Source organism: Mustela nivalis, assembly GCF_964662115.1.
Source record: "Mustela nivalis genome assembly, chromosome: 16".
NCBI lineage: Eukaryota > Metazoa > Chordata > Mammalia > Carnivora > Mustelidae > Mustela > Mustela nivalis.
The window spans coordinates 51,062,983-51,081,460 of NC_139035.1; the positions used below are offsets into that span (position 1 = coordinate 51,062,983).

At 35.1% G+C, this 18,478-nt stretch overlaps 1 protein-coding gene across 6 annotated transcripts in view; it reads left to right on the forward strand.

Annotated features, from left to right (window-relative positions):
• BRINP3 (BMP/retinoic acid inducible neural specific 3) overlaps positions 1-18,478 on the forward strand; it is a 392,688-nt gene that overhangs the window by 127,726 nt on the left and 246,484 nt on the right. For 5 of the 6 annotated variants that reach the window (XM_082704050.1, XM_082704048.1, XM_082704051.1 and 2 more), the window contains exon 3: positions 1,282-1,311. The exons of the other annotated variant lie outside the window; for it this stretch is intronic. In XM_082704050.1, the coding sequence (XP_082560176.1) occupies positions 1,282-1,311 (30 nt within the window). The remainder of the gene's footprint in view (positions 1-1,281; positions 1,312-18,478) is intronic. 6 annotated transcript variants of the gene reach the window in all.

Here is an 18,478-nt window from a genome sequence, read left to right on the forward strand (position 1 = left end):
GATAGGGAATTGGTCATACTAATTATATATTAACAACAGTAAATAGTGTATTCACAGAAATGATATTGTAGAAAATAATAGCATCATATAATAATCATGCTGGAATATTAAGTACAAAATAAATTTAAAGAAACAATATATTTTCTTTATATTATTAGTTTTCCTATCTAATTTCCTGACCCTTCATATATACTATGCAATCCATGAGGAAAAAGACTGTGTTTTATTTATCATTATGTCCCTGAAAATGTTTATTGCTTTGACTGAGTTGGCTGAAACGAAGTGGGAGAATATAAAATGTGAAAATATTCTTAGTAACACAAAGATATACATACATACTGCCGTGTATTCGTGTATAATATTAAATATTAAATCTGTTACATACATTTTGACACAAAATTAAAACTATCAATGTAATTATAAAAATAAATTCCCCTTTGGAAATGGATGGAATTAAACTATTTCCCCTGCTCCTTCTAAGTACAGGCAGCACTTTTCTCATTTTTAAAATATTTCTTTACTTGGTAGAGTTATAATATTATACCAGTTTTGTTAATTGGACAAATGTATTGCTTTTCAAATTTCTTTGAATGTTTTCTTCACTCATGATTTATAGAGCTCTAGAACTCAAATGTATTCTGATAGACCTCTATAAGCATCTGCAGGTGAACAATTCTTTAAAGCGTGCAGCTCTAATAGTCCAAAGTAGCTAGATAAACAGTTCAGTTAGTCAGAATGAACCATTCCAGTTCTGAAATTACCAATCATTTAGTTATGGATTGTACTGCCTCTACGTTTTTCCTTTTCTTAAGTAAAGAGGCTAGTTATTTTCCTGTTTTGGGCCCCTTAGATTTCCCTAAACAACTATCTTTTGGCATGAAGAATAATTGCGTAAATTATCTCAGCAGGACCTGAAACAAGAACAAAAATAATAAGTGATTATGTGTGACTTAGTTTTTCCCAAAGTTCAGGGTGTGCATGTGTGTGTGTGTGTGTGTGTGTGTGTGCACGCGTGTGTATTTGAGATTATATATGTATGTTTGTGTTTAGTAAACAATAGTAATTTTTATAAAATTAATAGACAAGACATAGCATCTTGCTTGATTTTGAGATCAAAACAGAACTATCAGGAATAAATATTCATTTTATCTATTTAGCAAATATTTGCTGAATATTCACTATTCACTGTCATTAGTAAGTGACTTTTAAATAATGAGTAAGAAAGACATATACCATTTTCTCCAAAGCTTATTCTTTTTTTTTTTTTTTTTTTTTTTTCAGTATTTGGTTGGGAGTCAGTGGTGAGAACAGGTAAAATCTACTCTCAGCAAAAATATCAACTATGATCTCCTTGTTATCCATTAGATCGTCCAGCTTTATTTATCCTATAACTGGAAGTTTGTATCATTTGACCAAACTCTCCCTTTTTCTTTCATCCCCAACCCGTGACAATCACTTCTACTTTCTGTTTGTGAGTTTTACTTGTTTTTTTTTTTTTCAGCAAAGCTTATTCTTAATCTACCTGTATGCTACTTCTTATTTCATCCAGCTGTCTCAGAGAAGGATATTTTCACTCCTTCCTAAAACAAACTCTTCTATTCATTTTGATCTTGTTTGATAAGCTGTACTCATTGTGTTTTTCCTAATATCATCAACATTCTTTATTTGTTCCTATTTTTAGTCCTGCAAAGCTTGCAACATATGTTCCATGAAAGTAGTTGTATGCATTGTGTCTTTCTTAACCTTGAAATAGTGCTCAGCACATAGTGGTTGTCACTAAACATTTGGTGAATGTTGAGGAACTAAGGATGACTGTTGATTAGCTTTACAAAGTAACAACAGAGGTCTTTCTTAGATGCTGAGAACTCTTCCTCATCACTTTTGTTGAAAGAGAAGAGTTCTTCCTTATTCTTTCTCTCTCCTACTCACTTAACTCACTGAAATATAGTTTTTGCTTTTACCTCTCTCATGATACCACTTTGGTTAAGGTTAAAGCTGATCTAATTTATATTTTTGAGGGGAAGTTGATCAAGGTAACTCAATTTATTTATTTTTTATTACCATATAATGTATTATTCATTCTAGGGGTACAGGTCTATGATGCATCAGTCTTAACACATTTCACAACACTCACCATAGCACATACCCTCCCCAATATCCATCACCTAGCCACCGTGTCCTTTCCTCCCCACCCACCAGCAACCCTGAGTTGGTTTCCTGAGATTAAGAGTCTCTTATGGCTTGTCTCCCTCTCTGGTTTCATCTTGTTTCATTTTTTCTCCCCTTTCCCTACGTTCCTCTGTCTTGTTTCTCAAATTCCTTATATCAGTGAGGTCACATGATAATGTCTTCCTCTGATTGACTTATTTCGCTTAGCATAAAGCTGATCTAATTTCTAAATGCAATATGTCATTGTGGTTTTTGATATATTTAAAGGATCTTCTGTACTTTTGATAATGTTGAACAGTCCTTCCATGAAACTGTCAACTGCTTTGTCTTCTTTAACAGTGTATTTCATTGAATATATGACTGCTACTTGATTAAGACTTCCTCTTACTTCCTTTCTTTTCTTTCTTTACTTTGAATATTGCTCATTGAACATTTTAAGGGTTGTGCCCTTGGATTCCTTTCTCTTCAGTTCTAAAATATTCCTTGACTGATTCATGCAACTCAAAGCATCTCAGGCTGAATATATTCAAATCAGACTCATCTTATTTACCTCTCTCTTGATTGGATCTATTTAGACTTTATTCTCCACAGCCTCACAAACCAGAAATTGGAAAACATTATTGATCCCTCCTTCTGTCACAAATTTTTATTTAGTCAGGCTGAAGGGGCACCTCCATGAGAAGTAGAAAATGGTACCCATTCCTCAGTAATCTTGACTTTTATTTTGAAGACTAGTTCCACAATTTTGTCGGTGTTTTCATTAAAACTACATATTTTATTACCGTGTGTCACAAACATAACAAATTTAAAATTCCACGTCTTCTTTGTGAATGGCAGCCTTGACACGTGCATCCTTGTACGTAACATGCACAAACCGAGGCCGGCAGAGCCCTGTTGACTCTAACTCTGAGCATTTCTTAAATTTGGTCTTACCTTTTCTTAGTTCATGTCTCCATTCTGTTTTGCCTATATCATGCATACTAGTATGTACCTCCGCATCTTACTGGTTTTGCAATTATGCCAGGGTTCTTTCATTAATTATCCCTTGGTTCATGTTATCTGTTGTCTGCAAAATCTTTGACGCCTTGTGTAAACCCAACCTCCCATAGGCTGGCCTCAGAGGCTTTAGATAACCCTCTCTTCCTTCTCCTTTCACCATGGCATCACACTGCAGTCAAATGTAGCTGCTCATTATTCTCTGAGCAAGGTTTTTCCTTTATACTTTTAAAGATTTTCACACATTTTCTCTTCCTCAAAATAGTCCTCATCTCTTCCCACCTACTGAACAAATTCAAGTCTTGGGTGGCACTTTTCCTGACTGTGCTACCAGAGTTAGTTATGCTTTTCTTTATGCTTCTTTAATATTGTGTAGATATATAACATTTGCCACATTAAATTATAATGATTTGTTTACTCCCCTGTCTCTTTTTCTAGATTGCAAGTTCCCTGAGTAAACCACAGATTATTTTTCTTTATAACTGCTGTGCTCGACACACTGCATGGTTGTTTTTGAAAACAGGAAAAACACAGCTGGGAATAGACTGAAACCCAAGTCACATGTTTGCAACCAAGGCAATGATGGATCTGGTGGGGGGGGTGGGGAATCAGTGTCATTGCCTTTTGACTCTTCTTCACTCAAGATTGTCGTATGGGTAATATAGTCTTATTACATGTGAAAAATAAGATTCTTTGAGGAATTCATATTTTTTAAAAAGGCTATTGGCATAATCCAGAAGCAATGAAAGAATCCATATGTAATTTATTCTCAAATTTTAAAGTTCAATGTTAGATATGCTGTATAAAATTTACTCATGATATCCCTGAGTCTTGTTTTGTTTACATTTTGTCTAAATATGGTTTCTCAGGCAAAGCTGCCTCCATTGGCAGAGTGAACATTTATTACCATGTATTTGGATAGTCTTGTTTTATGCCTGTTTTAAATAGAGATTATTAATAGAATTCCCCCTCAATATCAAAAGTATTCTGGTTTGGAAATAATTATACAGTTGCCCTAATTACAAAGAACATTATTGGTTTAATTAGAGTGCCACACAAAACTTTGAAGGACAACACGTTAGAAGGGTTGAATAAGTATTGCTGATTATTTCATCATGTTTGGTAAAAGGATAGAGTGCCATTGAAAACAGTTTGAATAGTAAGATCAAGCAAATTTATTATTTAGTTTCTACATACATAAGGGAAAAAATCATCAACTTAACAACCTTATTGACATCTTTTAAAAAATAATATTTTATGGTCTGAAATAAGCCTCCTTCCTTTACAATAAAAGTGTTATTAATATCCTAACCCAAGTAGATTTGCATAGCACCTACACAAATGTAAGGGAGTGTAAAGACTTCAGTCAACTATATCGTCAGGGGGAGCATAGTTCTCTACAAGATTACCCTCACTTCAGATACCAGTTGCATGTCTGGGCATTCCTGAAACTACTGTCAAGGAAAAAAATAGCAATTAAAATCAGCCAAAGGCAGAACTGCATAGAGCAGGTAGAATCTGCAGATCAACCAAATGTGGAGTCTCCATTGTCTTCTTTCTGTGGACCTGTTCCTAGCTTCAGTGTTTGACAATATGCATAGAGCATTGCCAAGCTCACACAACTATTGGTGTTCAGAGTTTTTACTGGTGCCCATTATATAGACCCGATTGATTGCTTACGTGGTGGTTCCCAGTCTCCATGTGTACTAATACATTGTGATCCAAAGTCTCCACACTAATCCACATCACTGGTCTTTCTGATGTGCCACCCTTCACTCTTGATCACATTGTTAATATCTGGCTAGCCCACAGCAGACAACAATCACCTCTTAGGAGCCAAGAGCAAAGCTAGAACTCTTTGGGGGTAGGGTTAAACTCCTTACTAAACACAAAGTTCTTGCATTTTGATATTCTTAAAGATAAGCATTGAGTACAGATATTCCAAAGCTATCCGGTGTCCTAAGTGTGGAAATTTTAAACTAAAAGAACTCAAAAATCCCTATTTAAGCATAGAAGGTTAAGATAAAACATTAGAGAAACAATACTACACTCAACGTATCTCTGGAAATTATGTTTAAAATCCCATGTTTTAAAAATAAAAATTTTTTTAACCACAGTCAACTGTAAAATTAAAATCTAGCTCAAGTAGTTGACTCAACGAGGTCAGCTTCAATATATCTTTAAAAAGATGCACAGGCTTCTTTTTTGCAGCTAATTGTACTGTCAACTGATTGTTATTTTATTATCAGTGCTAACCTTACAGATATAAAATAAAAGCTTGATCATTAAAATAAATTGTGATTTGGGGGCCAGAAAAAGAGGGAGAGAGAAGGAGTTGAGGGAGGATCTTTGTAAACAGTATTAGAGGGGCACATGGTTGGCTCAGTGGGTTGTGTCCAACTGTTGATTTCAGCTCAGGTCATGATCTCATGGTCCTGGGATGGAGCCTTGTGTGGGACTTCCACTCAGCAGGGAGTCTACTTGAGATTCTCTCTCTCTTTTTCTAAAATAAGCAAGGGAATCTTTAAAAATAAATAAATAAACACTACTAGAAGTAGTGCTGATGATTTTTAAAGCTCCTTCTATTGCTCCATGAAAACATTGATCACTCTGTCATCCTGTATGGTAGCTGTTAGCCTAGCTATGTAACCTATCTCTCCCTTTCCAGTGCTCTGAGGAAATCTTGTCTAGTGCCATTTCTGGAGCAAGCTGCATACTTATTAAGTGAATGAAAAAATGAATGAGTGAATACTTTCCATTCAAATAGTAAAGCTGGATTATTTGGTGTGGTATTCAAGGCAATGGCTAAACACTTTGATATTTATGTCCTAATTCCCTAAACCTAAGTTTGTTACCTTACATGTCAAGAGGGATATTGTAGATGTGATCAAGTTAAGGACCTTGTGGAGAGATTTTCCTGAATTGTCTGGATGGATCCAATCTACTTACAAGGATCTGTATGAAGAAATCTAGGAGAGTCAGAATCAGAGAACAAGAAGGGACCATGGTATGAGAGGTAAGAGAGGAAGAGAGATCTGAAGATGTTACACTCCTGGCTTTGAAGATGGAACAAAGAGCCATGAGCCAAGGGATGTAGTCAGCCTCTAAAGGCTGGAAAAGGCAAGGAATTTAAACGGTTGTCCACAATGAACCCCAGAAGGAATGCAGCCGTGCTGACCCATTTTAGACTTTTGACCTCTAAAACTCTAAGATATATATTTACACTGTTTTAAGCCAAAGTTTCTGTTAACTTGTTACACCAGCAATAGGAAACTAATACACTCGGTATTTCCTGCTGTTTATATATCTTTTTAATACCTAGTCACAGAACCTGAATGGAAGAACTGTTATTTAAAGTCTGATAAGCTCTGAACATTTAATCAAGGTGTAGACAGCAAAAGACAATATTAGATTTTCTATTTTTGTTAAATTTAGATTGCCAAAGATGGTGAGGAAGTATTCACAATTCATTTAAAGAACACTTACGCATGGCTTCACAAGTTTCAGGGACTCTTCTTAAACTTAAAGATAGAATTAAACAGAATGATCATAGTGTGTCCCTCACAGTGTATGCCTAACTTCAGTGAAATCCCAAATGATTTGGAGACAAGAGCACAATAAGTTTTTGTTTATGGAAATCGAAGCTTGAATGGGGATCATTTTTGCTGGCCAGTATGTTGAATGTCTGTCACCTACTGAACAGATATTGAACAAGTAAACACAGAAGTAAATATAATACATACTACCTTTGTATTTTGATGTGACACACACAATAGGTAGAGATAGAGACAGAGAAAATGATTTTGACTGGAGATATATCTTAGAATGATAGTCCTGCATGCCCTCTTTAAAGAAAGGACATGCCCCCCTACAACCTGAAAATGATTTAAGGGAGTTCTATACATATTAAAGGGAAAGACATCTCAGGCAGAGGGACAAGAAATGACAATTCTGAATTGTGGGAACAACTTGGGGTGGCCATGAGTTGTGGAAAGAATGACTATGTGGCTTATTGTTCCCATATGGAAATTCTTTCCCGTTATTTCTTGAGAAAGTGAAATGTTTTTCTGTCTCTCAGTCTTAGGAACAATCATTTGGGAAATCAGAAAAATAAGAAAGAGTCAAATGAATGAACAGGAAATTCCAAAGTGCATAGTGGAAGGTTAAAGTTAACATTTCAGGGAACCAGGACAGTGTCAAGTTAAAAAGACATGGTCACAATCTTTTGTCAGTCTTGGTTTTAACTGTTGCCATAATATAGTATGTGTTTGGCTTTATATTTTGCTAAAGGTGAGTTATTCTTAAAAATAAAATATGTGATAAGAAGTTTATGTACATACTATATACAAATGGTATGAGTGTTCTGAGAAATATGAAGTTTTGGAAACAAAATAAATCCTTAATTTGGCAATTTTGCAAGTGATTCTGTCCATTGCTTTTAACCTTACTAGAAGAGCTGAATGCCATTTATTCAAATGCTGCCCAGTAGTGTTCACTGGTGTTTTTCATTATTTGAATATTTACTATAGGCTAGAGTCCTTTGTAAATATTAATATTTTCTTTTTATTAAGTAACTATTTCACATTTCCATAATAATGACTAGAGACTATAAAGAATATTAGATAATTATTTATAATTTCAAGGACACCTGAGCATTGTTGGGAATTCTAATATCATGTTCACAAAATCCAAAGAAATTAGAAAGAGTAGTGTAGATGTAGCTGAATTACATAAAACAGAACTAAACATAAAATAGGATACATGGAGTCATAAATATCATAGTAGGGTTTTTAAAAATTATTATCTTAAATGGGAAAAACTGCCAAATTTTAAGCAGAGGAGTAACATGATCAATTTTTTTTTTTTAAAGATCACTGGAAAAAAATAAATGATTACTGACTTCTATATACAAATAGAAGAAAGAGGTACATAAACAGAAAAGCACACTTAGGAAACTACTTAGAATAAAAAATGGCTTTGACTTGAAGGAAGATGGTGGCCATGGAGACAGAAATGGGCTTATATGAGGTATATTTTGGAGGTGGAACAACAAAATATTTGGTGGAATATTAGAAATGTGTAAGGAGTGGCAGGCTATTCAAGCAAAGGATATATGTGCTTAGGAACAGAGGAAGGGATTAATTATGGAAAATTAATTTTAAAACCTTAACCAAACAGTCCATTGTAGTATTTAATTGCCATACTCTAAAGACTAAAGACTATATCTGCATGTACATTCATTTAATATGCTCTTAAAAAATGCCTTCTAAGAATAGGGACCTCTGTTAGATCTAAGAATTTCAACCTAAATGATGCCATTCTTGCCTTGAAACAGGATTTTCAGCTTCCTCACCATGAATTTTGGGCTGAATAATTCTTTTGGCAGGCAGGGGCTGTCTTGTGACTTGTAGGCTATTTAACAGCATCCTATGGGAGAGGCCAGCAGTAGTAGTATAATTTAGCCAAAGTGGGGAGTAGGGATCTCAGAGGACCTGGGCTTCTGTGAGAGGAGGGGACATGTGAGTAGAGAAATAAGACTGATCAGTAGGTCACAACCAAGTTTTTAAGCGACCTGCCTGTTAAGAAATTGGGATATTGGGGCACCTGGGTGGCTCAGTGGGTTAAGCCTCTGCCTTCGGCTCAGGTCATGATCTCAGGGTCCTGGGATCGAGCCCTGCATCAGGCTCTCTGCCTACTTGTGATCTCTCTCTGTCAAATAAATACATAAAATCTTAAAAAAAAAAAAAGAAATTAGGATATTTTTGTGAAGGCAGTGAGGAGCCATTGAAGGATCACAAGAAAGCAAGAAAGGGAATACGGTGGTCAGACTTATTTTTAATAAAACCAAAAGTAAGAACCAACTAAGAGCAAGAGGATAAACTGATGAGCACAGAAAGGCCAAATCGTTTAGAGGATGTTCAAATGGAGAGATGTGATCTTATTGAATTCAGGTAGCTTCAGTGGGGACAAATAGGGACACATTTCAGAAACAGTCATATAGGTTGTCATACAGAGCATGTGATGACAAATTAGACAGTGTGGGACATGGTGGGAAGATGAGAAAATGTGGAGGTTTCTGGATAGGGTGACTGATTGGTCGGTGATGGGCAATACACTTTCTTTTTAAAGAAAAAGAGATACACGGACTCCTGAGTGGCTCAGTGGGTTAAGCATCCACCTCTTGATCTCAGCTTGGGTCCAGATCTTGAGTTTGGGTCCTGATCTTGATCTCAGCTTTGGGTCATGAGTTTGAGCCCCACATTGGGCTCCACGCTGGGTATGGAGCTTACTGAAAAAAAATAATAATAATAATAATAAAGAGAAACAAATGTAATGATGGACAGTAACACACCTACATATAAATTTATAAGCATCAAATAAGAACAAAAAAAGTGATAACCAATTTCATTTGGATTATTTTTGTAACATTCATGTTTGAGTTATAGCTGTTTAAAGTCAGAGTTTAATTTTGATAAGTCACCATGGTCATTCCCTGTACCAGCTATAGTCAAATCAAGCTGAATTGTAACATTTAATGTCAACTGATGCTTCTGACACGCTTCCAACATTGTCTCACTGTCCAAAACCTTTGTTTCACTTAACCATTAATCAAGATGGCATTAGGGATGAATTTTTGGCTTATTATATTATTATAGCCACATTTTATATCATGTTGAAGAATACCAAATAATAGTAATCTTTTGACTCTTCATTGTATGAATTTTGTATTACTAATTATAGGTAGTCTTTATCCTTAAATTGTTATACATTTTTCCTAGTCCAAAAAGGAATGCATCTTATTATGAAAAAACCCAGCAATGTGTAAAATGTGGAATAGCTTTAAAACAAAACATGTTCTCTGTTAAGATCTGGCAAATATCATTTTAGTTAAAATGTTTAGCAAATGAAGTTTTTTTTGTTTTGTTTTGTTTTGTTTTCTTTTTTTTTAGTTTACTTTTTCGTGGACAGCCAAGATAATGCATATTTTCTGGGTAACAACCTCTCATTTTTCTGATCTAAAGCCTCGAAGACAGAAAAAAAGGTGTTCTAAACAGAGGATTCTAACTTTCTAGTTTCAGATAGAGAGAGAAGTAAGGGAGATGGAGATTAGAATATTTATCACAGTGCAATCGCCCTTAAAAGAAAATTGTTGTAATAGTTATATCTCAGCAGGAAGGTCATAAAGGAATAGGTTTTGTTGGGGTGCTGGGAGGTGGTGCAGAAAGACTTCAGAATAAAGCAAGATAGAAGAATGGTGTGTTAGGTGGGGCAGAGTATAAATTAGGTTAAGGAACATTAAGACCTTACATACAAACGTATTTTGGAATTTTTAAAAATTGCTGTACCACCTCTCCTTTCACTAGTAGAAGGGCATATAGTGGATTTTTATAAAGCTTCAGTCTTTTTTAAAAATCATTGAGTTTAGCCATTCTTATTATATCTAACATCTAGATCAATCATTATTTTCTCTGCAGAAACATTGTGAATTTTTAACAAGAAAACATTACCTTGTGTGAATATGTCCTTTTCATTGCAAAATATTTAACATCTACTGACATCTAGTATTCACTGTTCCATTTTTGGCACTCAAAACAGTGAATGAAATATATTAGAAATAAATTCCTAAATTTCCTCCAATGGGATAGGGTCACCCAAACAGATTAAAGTTGCTGAACCCTGAGAATGATGTTAGACTGTCTTTTTTGAAGGTCTAAATCAAATTTTCTTTAGCCTAATGACGTATGAGCCGTATTACATATGAATGTTCTTATTATTTAAACTTTTATGTTTTCCACAGCAGATACATTTTTTTTTTCTATATGAAATTTTCCTTTTCACTTTTTCAGTCATCATCTGATAAATTATCCCTGAAATCTGGAGAAAAATGCAATGATTTTTATTATTGACCATAATCTATTGGTTGATTGCAGAAAAGTAAAGATTTATATTTAATGCATCAAAGGAAAGATTTCCTATGAAAGATGTAAAATTCTTAGAAGCCTTACGTCTAGTTTATTCAAGGTAGTTCAAACTATGTTTCATAGAGAACTCCAACCATATTCATATATCAAAGATGGTTGCTTAATTTTTTTACCAAGTAATTCGCCTGCACTGATATGTTTACCTTAGAAATGGTAAAAATTGGATTAGTACAAGAGATGCATATTTTATTTTTTAAGTATTTTATTTATTTTTATTTTTGTGAGAGAGAGAGCATGCACGCTCCAGCATGAGTGGGGTAGGAGGGGCAGAGAGAGAAGCAGACCCACTGAGCAGGGAGCCTGCTGGCAGACTCAATCCCAGGACCCGAGGATCATGACCTGGGGTGAAGGAGGACACTTCACCAACTGAGTCATGCACATGCCCCCAAAAGTACACATTTAAGTAGCATTTTTGTTATAAGAATTTGCTGAACCTTTCTAAAAATCTTCAACCATGATGTATGAATTTATGTTAGTCCACTAATAACCAGAAATTAATAAAGAACTTATTTCTATGATTTTTTTGAATATATGCTTAATAGGTTGAAGAGCCTGAGATTATAGTGCTATTGGCAACAAGGCAACAAATATATTTTCTTTGAAATGGCATTTTTTCGAGCCAAATAGTATATTTTGGTGTGTCCAACATATGTATATTTTGCAAATGCCAAAAAGTACCTTTACATTATAAAGGTACTTCTCCTCAATAGACTTTGCTAGAATTTCATTTTTATGACTTTATGAATATTTATAAAGTATTGATGTTATCCATTGGTAAAGTAGATAAACTATTGCAGAAATTATAAATCTCTCAAATTTTAAGCAAAATAACTCAAAATGGTTTGGCATATATTGGCAATGTTTCCAGTATAAATTGCTCTGCCTGGTGAGTCCAATGGCTTGGATTGAATATCTGACATATGAATAATGGAAATATAAAACCCTGGCTCTCCCTTTTCTCTTTCTCTCTCTAAATCTAAATTGAGAGAGAGGTTTTTATTCTCTAAGTAGCATTGTTTGCTTACTTTGTAACTACAGTACAAATTGAAATGCCAAAAGAGGCAGGCTGTAAACCTGATTAATTTTGGCTAAGGAAATCCTTTCTGTAGCTGGCAGGTGGTCACCAAGAACCTGCCCACTATGTCATTTGCATGTATGTGTTTGAATGTTGCCATATCTTCTAAACTGTCATACAGACAAGTAATTCATCTAGAGTAGACATAGCTACATTAAAAGCAAGCAAACAAAGAACTCTTTAACTTCACAGTGATTTGAAGACCTGGAAGTTTATTTTTTGTGCTGTTAGTAAACCTAGCAATCCAGGGGCAGACTTGGTCATTAGTCACTTAATTCATTTTGTCTTTTGCCTCTACCATTCCAAACTTGGTGCCTCTCTCTCAAGGTTGTCTTACTGTCCATTGTGCTACTAGAATGCTGGCTGCTAGGACATTATCTCAGGCATCAGGAAGATGGAAGTGAAGAGGACAAAGGGGGCACTGCCAATGATTTGCCTTGTTTCTCAGGAACCTTTCTGGAGGTTCACCAATGTTTGGTCCACCAGTAACTTTCAGATAAGAAATATGAGTTTTTGCTGGACATTTGCCACCAAAATATAATAGTAGTTCCATATTGAAGGAAATTTGTAGAGGGTTGAATAAAGTTAATAAGATCATTTCATTCCTCTTGTCTGCTTTAGCCTTGTGTTGAAATGATCTTGCAAGCTTGAATGCTTGATGAACACAGTGCTTCTGATTACAAGTACAGCTCTATTATATTTACCCATCCCATTTAGTCTGGAACTGTTATGGTTTCCAAGTCAATTCTAATATTAATTCTGCCCTCTGTGTTTTCTTTGTTTCTCTATTTTCCATCTGAAAGACTATCTGACCTTATTTTACCTCTACTCTAAGTCATGGCAGAACAAGAGCTACAATGAAGAATTTCTGTTGGCCACACAGGAGTATAATACAAGTTTGTGTTTCACTATGATCATACTATATAGAAAAAGTCAACCTTAGGTAAAGAATATCTAAAGATGGGCATGTTTTTTTCTGGTCTACCCTTTGGAGACTGGAATATACATGTTTCTAAAACATGAAGTCCTTCTATTTCAAAATAAGAATGTCTTTTTTGATGTATGGGAGAAAGGTTTCACAGGCTCCTGTGGAATATGTAGATAAAGACAACAAAACCTCAAACACAGTGTTAATCTTCTTCAGAACCATACTGTCATACAATCTAATGACAATAGCCCTAATAAGACATGCACCTTAGTTTCCATGGGCCTATATTCCCCCATGAACCTTTGATATCACCCTAAATGGCCCTAACCAAGGAAGATATAGATTTATATTCTTAAATATAACTCTTTCTCTTTCTGGAACTATCTTTCTATCATATGAATTCATTTCAGAAGATTACCTTTTTAAATTCTCCTGTTTCCCTTTTTTTTGCCCTTGATGCCTTACTTAGTACTTTTACTCCCATTTATAATCTCTGCCAACTATTCTACCTACAAAAAATCTAAAAATGGGTAAGATTAAGTGGCTTATGAGATTAATAAGGGAAAAACATATTTTGATGTACTTTTTCTTTTAATGGAAGAATTTTAAACAGTTCAAAACCTGAACTAGGATGTCATTTCCTAGAATCAGTTGTTCTTTGAATACATGTTTCCTGGTGGACAATTTAAGGAGTTAAATTTTTGAGTATCCTTGCCCTGGCCTATCAGCATGTCACTTTATAGAACAATCATATCTACAGAAGCCCAGCTGTTAACATTTTATAGGCTGAACCTCTAAATTCCTCTTTATTTGTTTAATGTACCTTACCATATAATAGGAACAACAACAACAAAAAAACCATAAGGTGGTATCTTTTGAAAGCTAAATTACAGTATATTATAAAATAAGTGCCTATTTTCTTCTGAGGTAGGAGGTGAATGAACACAAAGCCTGGATTGAAGCATGGTTTATCCCAAGGAACAGTGCTGTGGAGTCAAAAATGAACTCCAAAGGGGTGTGTCTAGTATTCTTGAATACCTACAAATAGCCTAAATTTGAAGGCAGACGCTAAATAAACATGGACTTAAATCTGATAGTTTGTGTGTACAAGTCAAAATAGTAGAGCCTTTAGGAGATTCAGAAATGCTTACTATTGGGAAGGGTGATTTAGGTCATAAAAATATGGGGCAATAAGTGATATTCTAATAGAAAAATAATCTGTGGATAAACTACAAAGTCAACTCCCAGGACTCCTGATACGACCATTCAGAATATGTCAGGATAATTTTGAACATATAGTCCCTGACACAGATGGGCTGGATTTAAGTACTTGTGTGGTTTTAATTTATCTCATGTAAAGCATTCTGACCACAGCACTGAATTATTTGGAGATGTTGGATTTCTTTCCAGGTTTCTTAGGTCCTAGCAAGATGTTTTGAGGTTCATTGAATAGAATTTATTGAGAACACACAGAGAGAACACTGTACTCAATTTACAGAGGTGAAAGCCTATGACCAAAACAGTTATAAGATCGTGAGGTCAAAGAGGACTAAGACAGTAATATCTCAATTTGAAGTAAAAAGCCTAAGTTTTCTTTCACTTTCTAAATTTGAGGTCCATTTCTTTCCTTTCTAAGTTCAGTCTTTCTGAATGGTTACTTGCTTTTTATCTCTCTGTTGTATATAATCTTCTCAGGTCTATTTAAATTTTATTGAAGTTTCTATAAACAGCAGAGTGGAAACAGCAATATTTTGGATAAGCTTCCCAAGTTAAATCTCCAATTTGGTACATTCCCTTTCTTTATTAAAATATTACTGTTTCAACTCATCTTTTACTTATGACTGCATTTCTACTGCAGAAAGCCTTCAATTCATGACCTCATTCTATACTCCCTTTGTGAGGTGTAGCTACTTGGCCACATACTATAAAAGATAAAGAGAACATTTTCTTCTTATTAATGTAGTTCCTGTATTGGTAACTGCAAAGCTCCAAGCAAAAGGAAAGAAGCTCTAATTCAGGCATCTAGTGGTCATTTTAGGAGTACTGAGCACAAACTTTTAATAATCCTAAGATTACCAGGGGAAAAAATTCTAACATTATCAAATAGAATGAGAAATTCGCTCTTCTTTGTGCCAATTTCTGGAAATTGCAAAATTGGGGGGAAATAGGTATTTGCTTTTACGCAACTATGTGTTGAATGCCTATTATGTACCAAAACATGAGAACTCTAGAAGTGATTTTTTTAAATTATTTTTATTAACATATAATGTATTATTTGCCCCAGGGATACAGGTCTGTGAATCATGAAGGCTTACACACTTCACAGCACTCATCACATCACATAACCTCCCCAATGTTCATAACCTAACCACCCTTTCTATACCCCCCAGCCCCCAGCAACCCTCAGTTTGTTTTGTAAGATTAAGAGTCTCTTATGTTTTGTCTCTCTCCTAGAAGTGAAAGATTTACAAGAAAGTTTCTTTCCTAAAATGCATAGACTAGTAGGAGATGTAGATAAGAACAAGTTTATTCTTTTCTTTTTAAAGATTTTATTTGACAGAAAGAGACACAGTGAGAAAGGGAACACAAACAGTGGCAGACGCTCAAATGACTGAGACACCCAGATGCCCCAGAACAAGTTTATTCTTGTCACTAATAGCAACTTATCCGTCAGTCTTATCTTAAGGCATTTTACATAATCCAGTTTTTTTAAAAAACTATGTTGTTGATTTTCATTGATTTCCTCATAAATCAGAGTAGGAGGCATTGAATTCGAGATTACACACACACATGCACACACAGAGTTCAAGAGCTTAAAATTGTATGAAGCACAAGGTTTAAATTACCTAAATGGAAAGTGCCCCTTTTTTCAGTAATTGCATTTTAACTGAAATATCTGCTAATGCAGTAAAGAGGAGCCCACTTTAATATTTTTTTTTTTTAATATTAGATTCCCATGACTTTCAAACTATTGAATTTAAATCTTGGCTTTCTTAGAAGTTTCTCAAGAAGCTGGAACAAAATGTGAATTTCTAACAAATATGTGAATTATGAAGACCCACATTGGGGGAGGACCAAATGGGTTGGGATTTTTTTTTCCATTTTTGAGAAAATATTTTGTTGTATATAATTTCTTATTTTTTTAAAATAACCACATTCACTTCAGCTCCTTTGAACTTAGGATATAGATGCTTTCAGTGCTGGCCTCTGTTTCCGCTATTACGCCATCCCTCACCCTTGTTTAGTTTTCCTTTCATGCTTGCAGGGCATGGGGAAATGTATAAGTTTAATATATGTTGTGTATTCATAATGGATACTCAGTCGTTACTTTTAAATAAATGAACAAGAGTACACAGGAAGTTGAAGAAGTATAGCATAGTGACGAAAAGTTAGAGTCCTCGCCAGCATCTGTCATTTCCTGACTTGTTGATTTTAGCCATTCTGACTGGTGTGAGGTGATATCTCATTGTGGTTTTGATTTGTATTTCCCTGATGCCGAGTGATATGCAGCACTTTTTCATGTGTCTGTTGGCCATCTGGATGTCTTCTTTGCAGAAATGTCTGTTCATGTCCTCTGCCCATTTCTTGATTGGATTATTTGTTCTTTGGGTGTTGAGTTTGCTAAGTTCTTTATAGATTTTGGACACTAGTCCGGGCGTATCATGCTTAGCAAAATAAGTCAAGCAGAGAAAGACAGCTATCATATGATCTCCCTGATATGAGGAAGTGGTGATGCAACATGGGGGCTTATGTGAGTAGAAGAAGAATCAATGAAACAAGATGGGATTGGGAGGGAGACAAACCATAAGTGACTCTTAATCTCACAAAACAAACTGAGGGTTGCTGGGGGGAGGGGAGTTGGGAGAAGAGGGTGGGGTTATGGACATTGGGGAGGGTATGTGCTTTGGTGAGTGCTGTGAAGTGTGTAAACCTGGTGATTCACAGACCTGTACCCCTGGGGATAAAAATATATGTTTATAAAAAATAAAAAATTAAAAAAAAACAAAATTAGAGTCCGAGGTGAGATTCGAGATCCTGGGTAAATTGCTTTGTCCCTTAAAGACTCCATCTTCTCAGATATAAAATTCTGATTTTGGTAGTGGTTGTGACAAATTAAAACTATAGTGTCTATGAAGCTTTGACACATAGCAAACCCTGAAATAATAGCTGTTATGATGATAATTATTGCTGACTTTGTGTGTGGGGGCTGATGGTGTTGGATATAAGTGTTTTCCTGCCTTCTCTATACAATTCTCATTAATGGTTGATTGTAAAAATTTATTGAATGAACCACATTTATTTATCGAGAGCTCTCTGTGTGCTTGCTACTGAGGCTACAATAATAAGCATGTAAAACAGTTGTTTGTCTTCAAGCTATTTACTTTCTTTGGGGGAAGATATCCAAGTCAATTACCTGTGTGATAAGCACAACAGTAAGTTCCAACACACAATTTGCATAGAGTTTTAGGTGAACTGAGGAGAAATAATAAAATAGTCTTTGGTATTTCAGAGCTTGCTACTAGGGAGCATGAATTCTACACTGAGTTCCCAACACTAAAGCAGAGTTTGTCAAGCAGAACATGGAGGGACAGTTAAAACAGGATCTTCTATGTAGAAGAAGCAATCTGTAAGAATATCCAGATTAAGGGATCCCTAGGTGGTTGAGTCAGTTGAAGATGCAACTCCTGATTTCGGCTTAGGTCACGAGCTCGGGGTTGAGGTTGAGCCCCATATCAGGCTCCATGCTCAGGAGGGAGTCTGTTGGAAATTGTCTCTCTCTCTCTCTTCCTCAGCCTTCCCCTCATGTACTTTCTCTCTCTCTTTCAAATAAATAAGTAAATCTTTAAAAAACATAACAAAAGTAAAAACAACAACCAAAAAACCTAGAATGTCCAGATTAAGAGATATTGGCTAGAATTTTTAGATTCAAGCCAACCTGTAATGTTAGATAGATATTGACAAGGAATGAGTATTCTTGGGCTTTGAATAAATGTAGGAACACCTGTGGCCAAAGGCTTTCAGTGAGAAGTCATCTAGGGATCATAGAAGATAATAAAGACAAGTCAAAGATGAAAATGGATGCATTATTACCTAAAGAGAAAAAACAAATGTTTCAGGATTTGTTGCATGTAATCATCTACATCTTAAAAGAGTCCCTCATATCAGTGAGGATATCTTTGAGGGGCTCTCAGTATTTTCCTAGAGTAGTTGTAGTATACATGGGAATAAATAAACATATTTTTCTTATTATATATTTTGACAATATCCTTTTACCTCGATTGAAATGCTGCTTTTGTGTTCTTTTTTTTCACCATGACATTCTCTTAT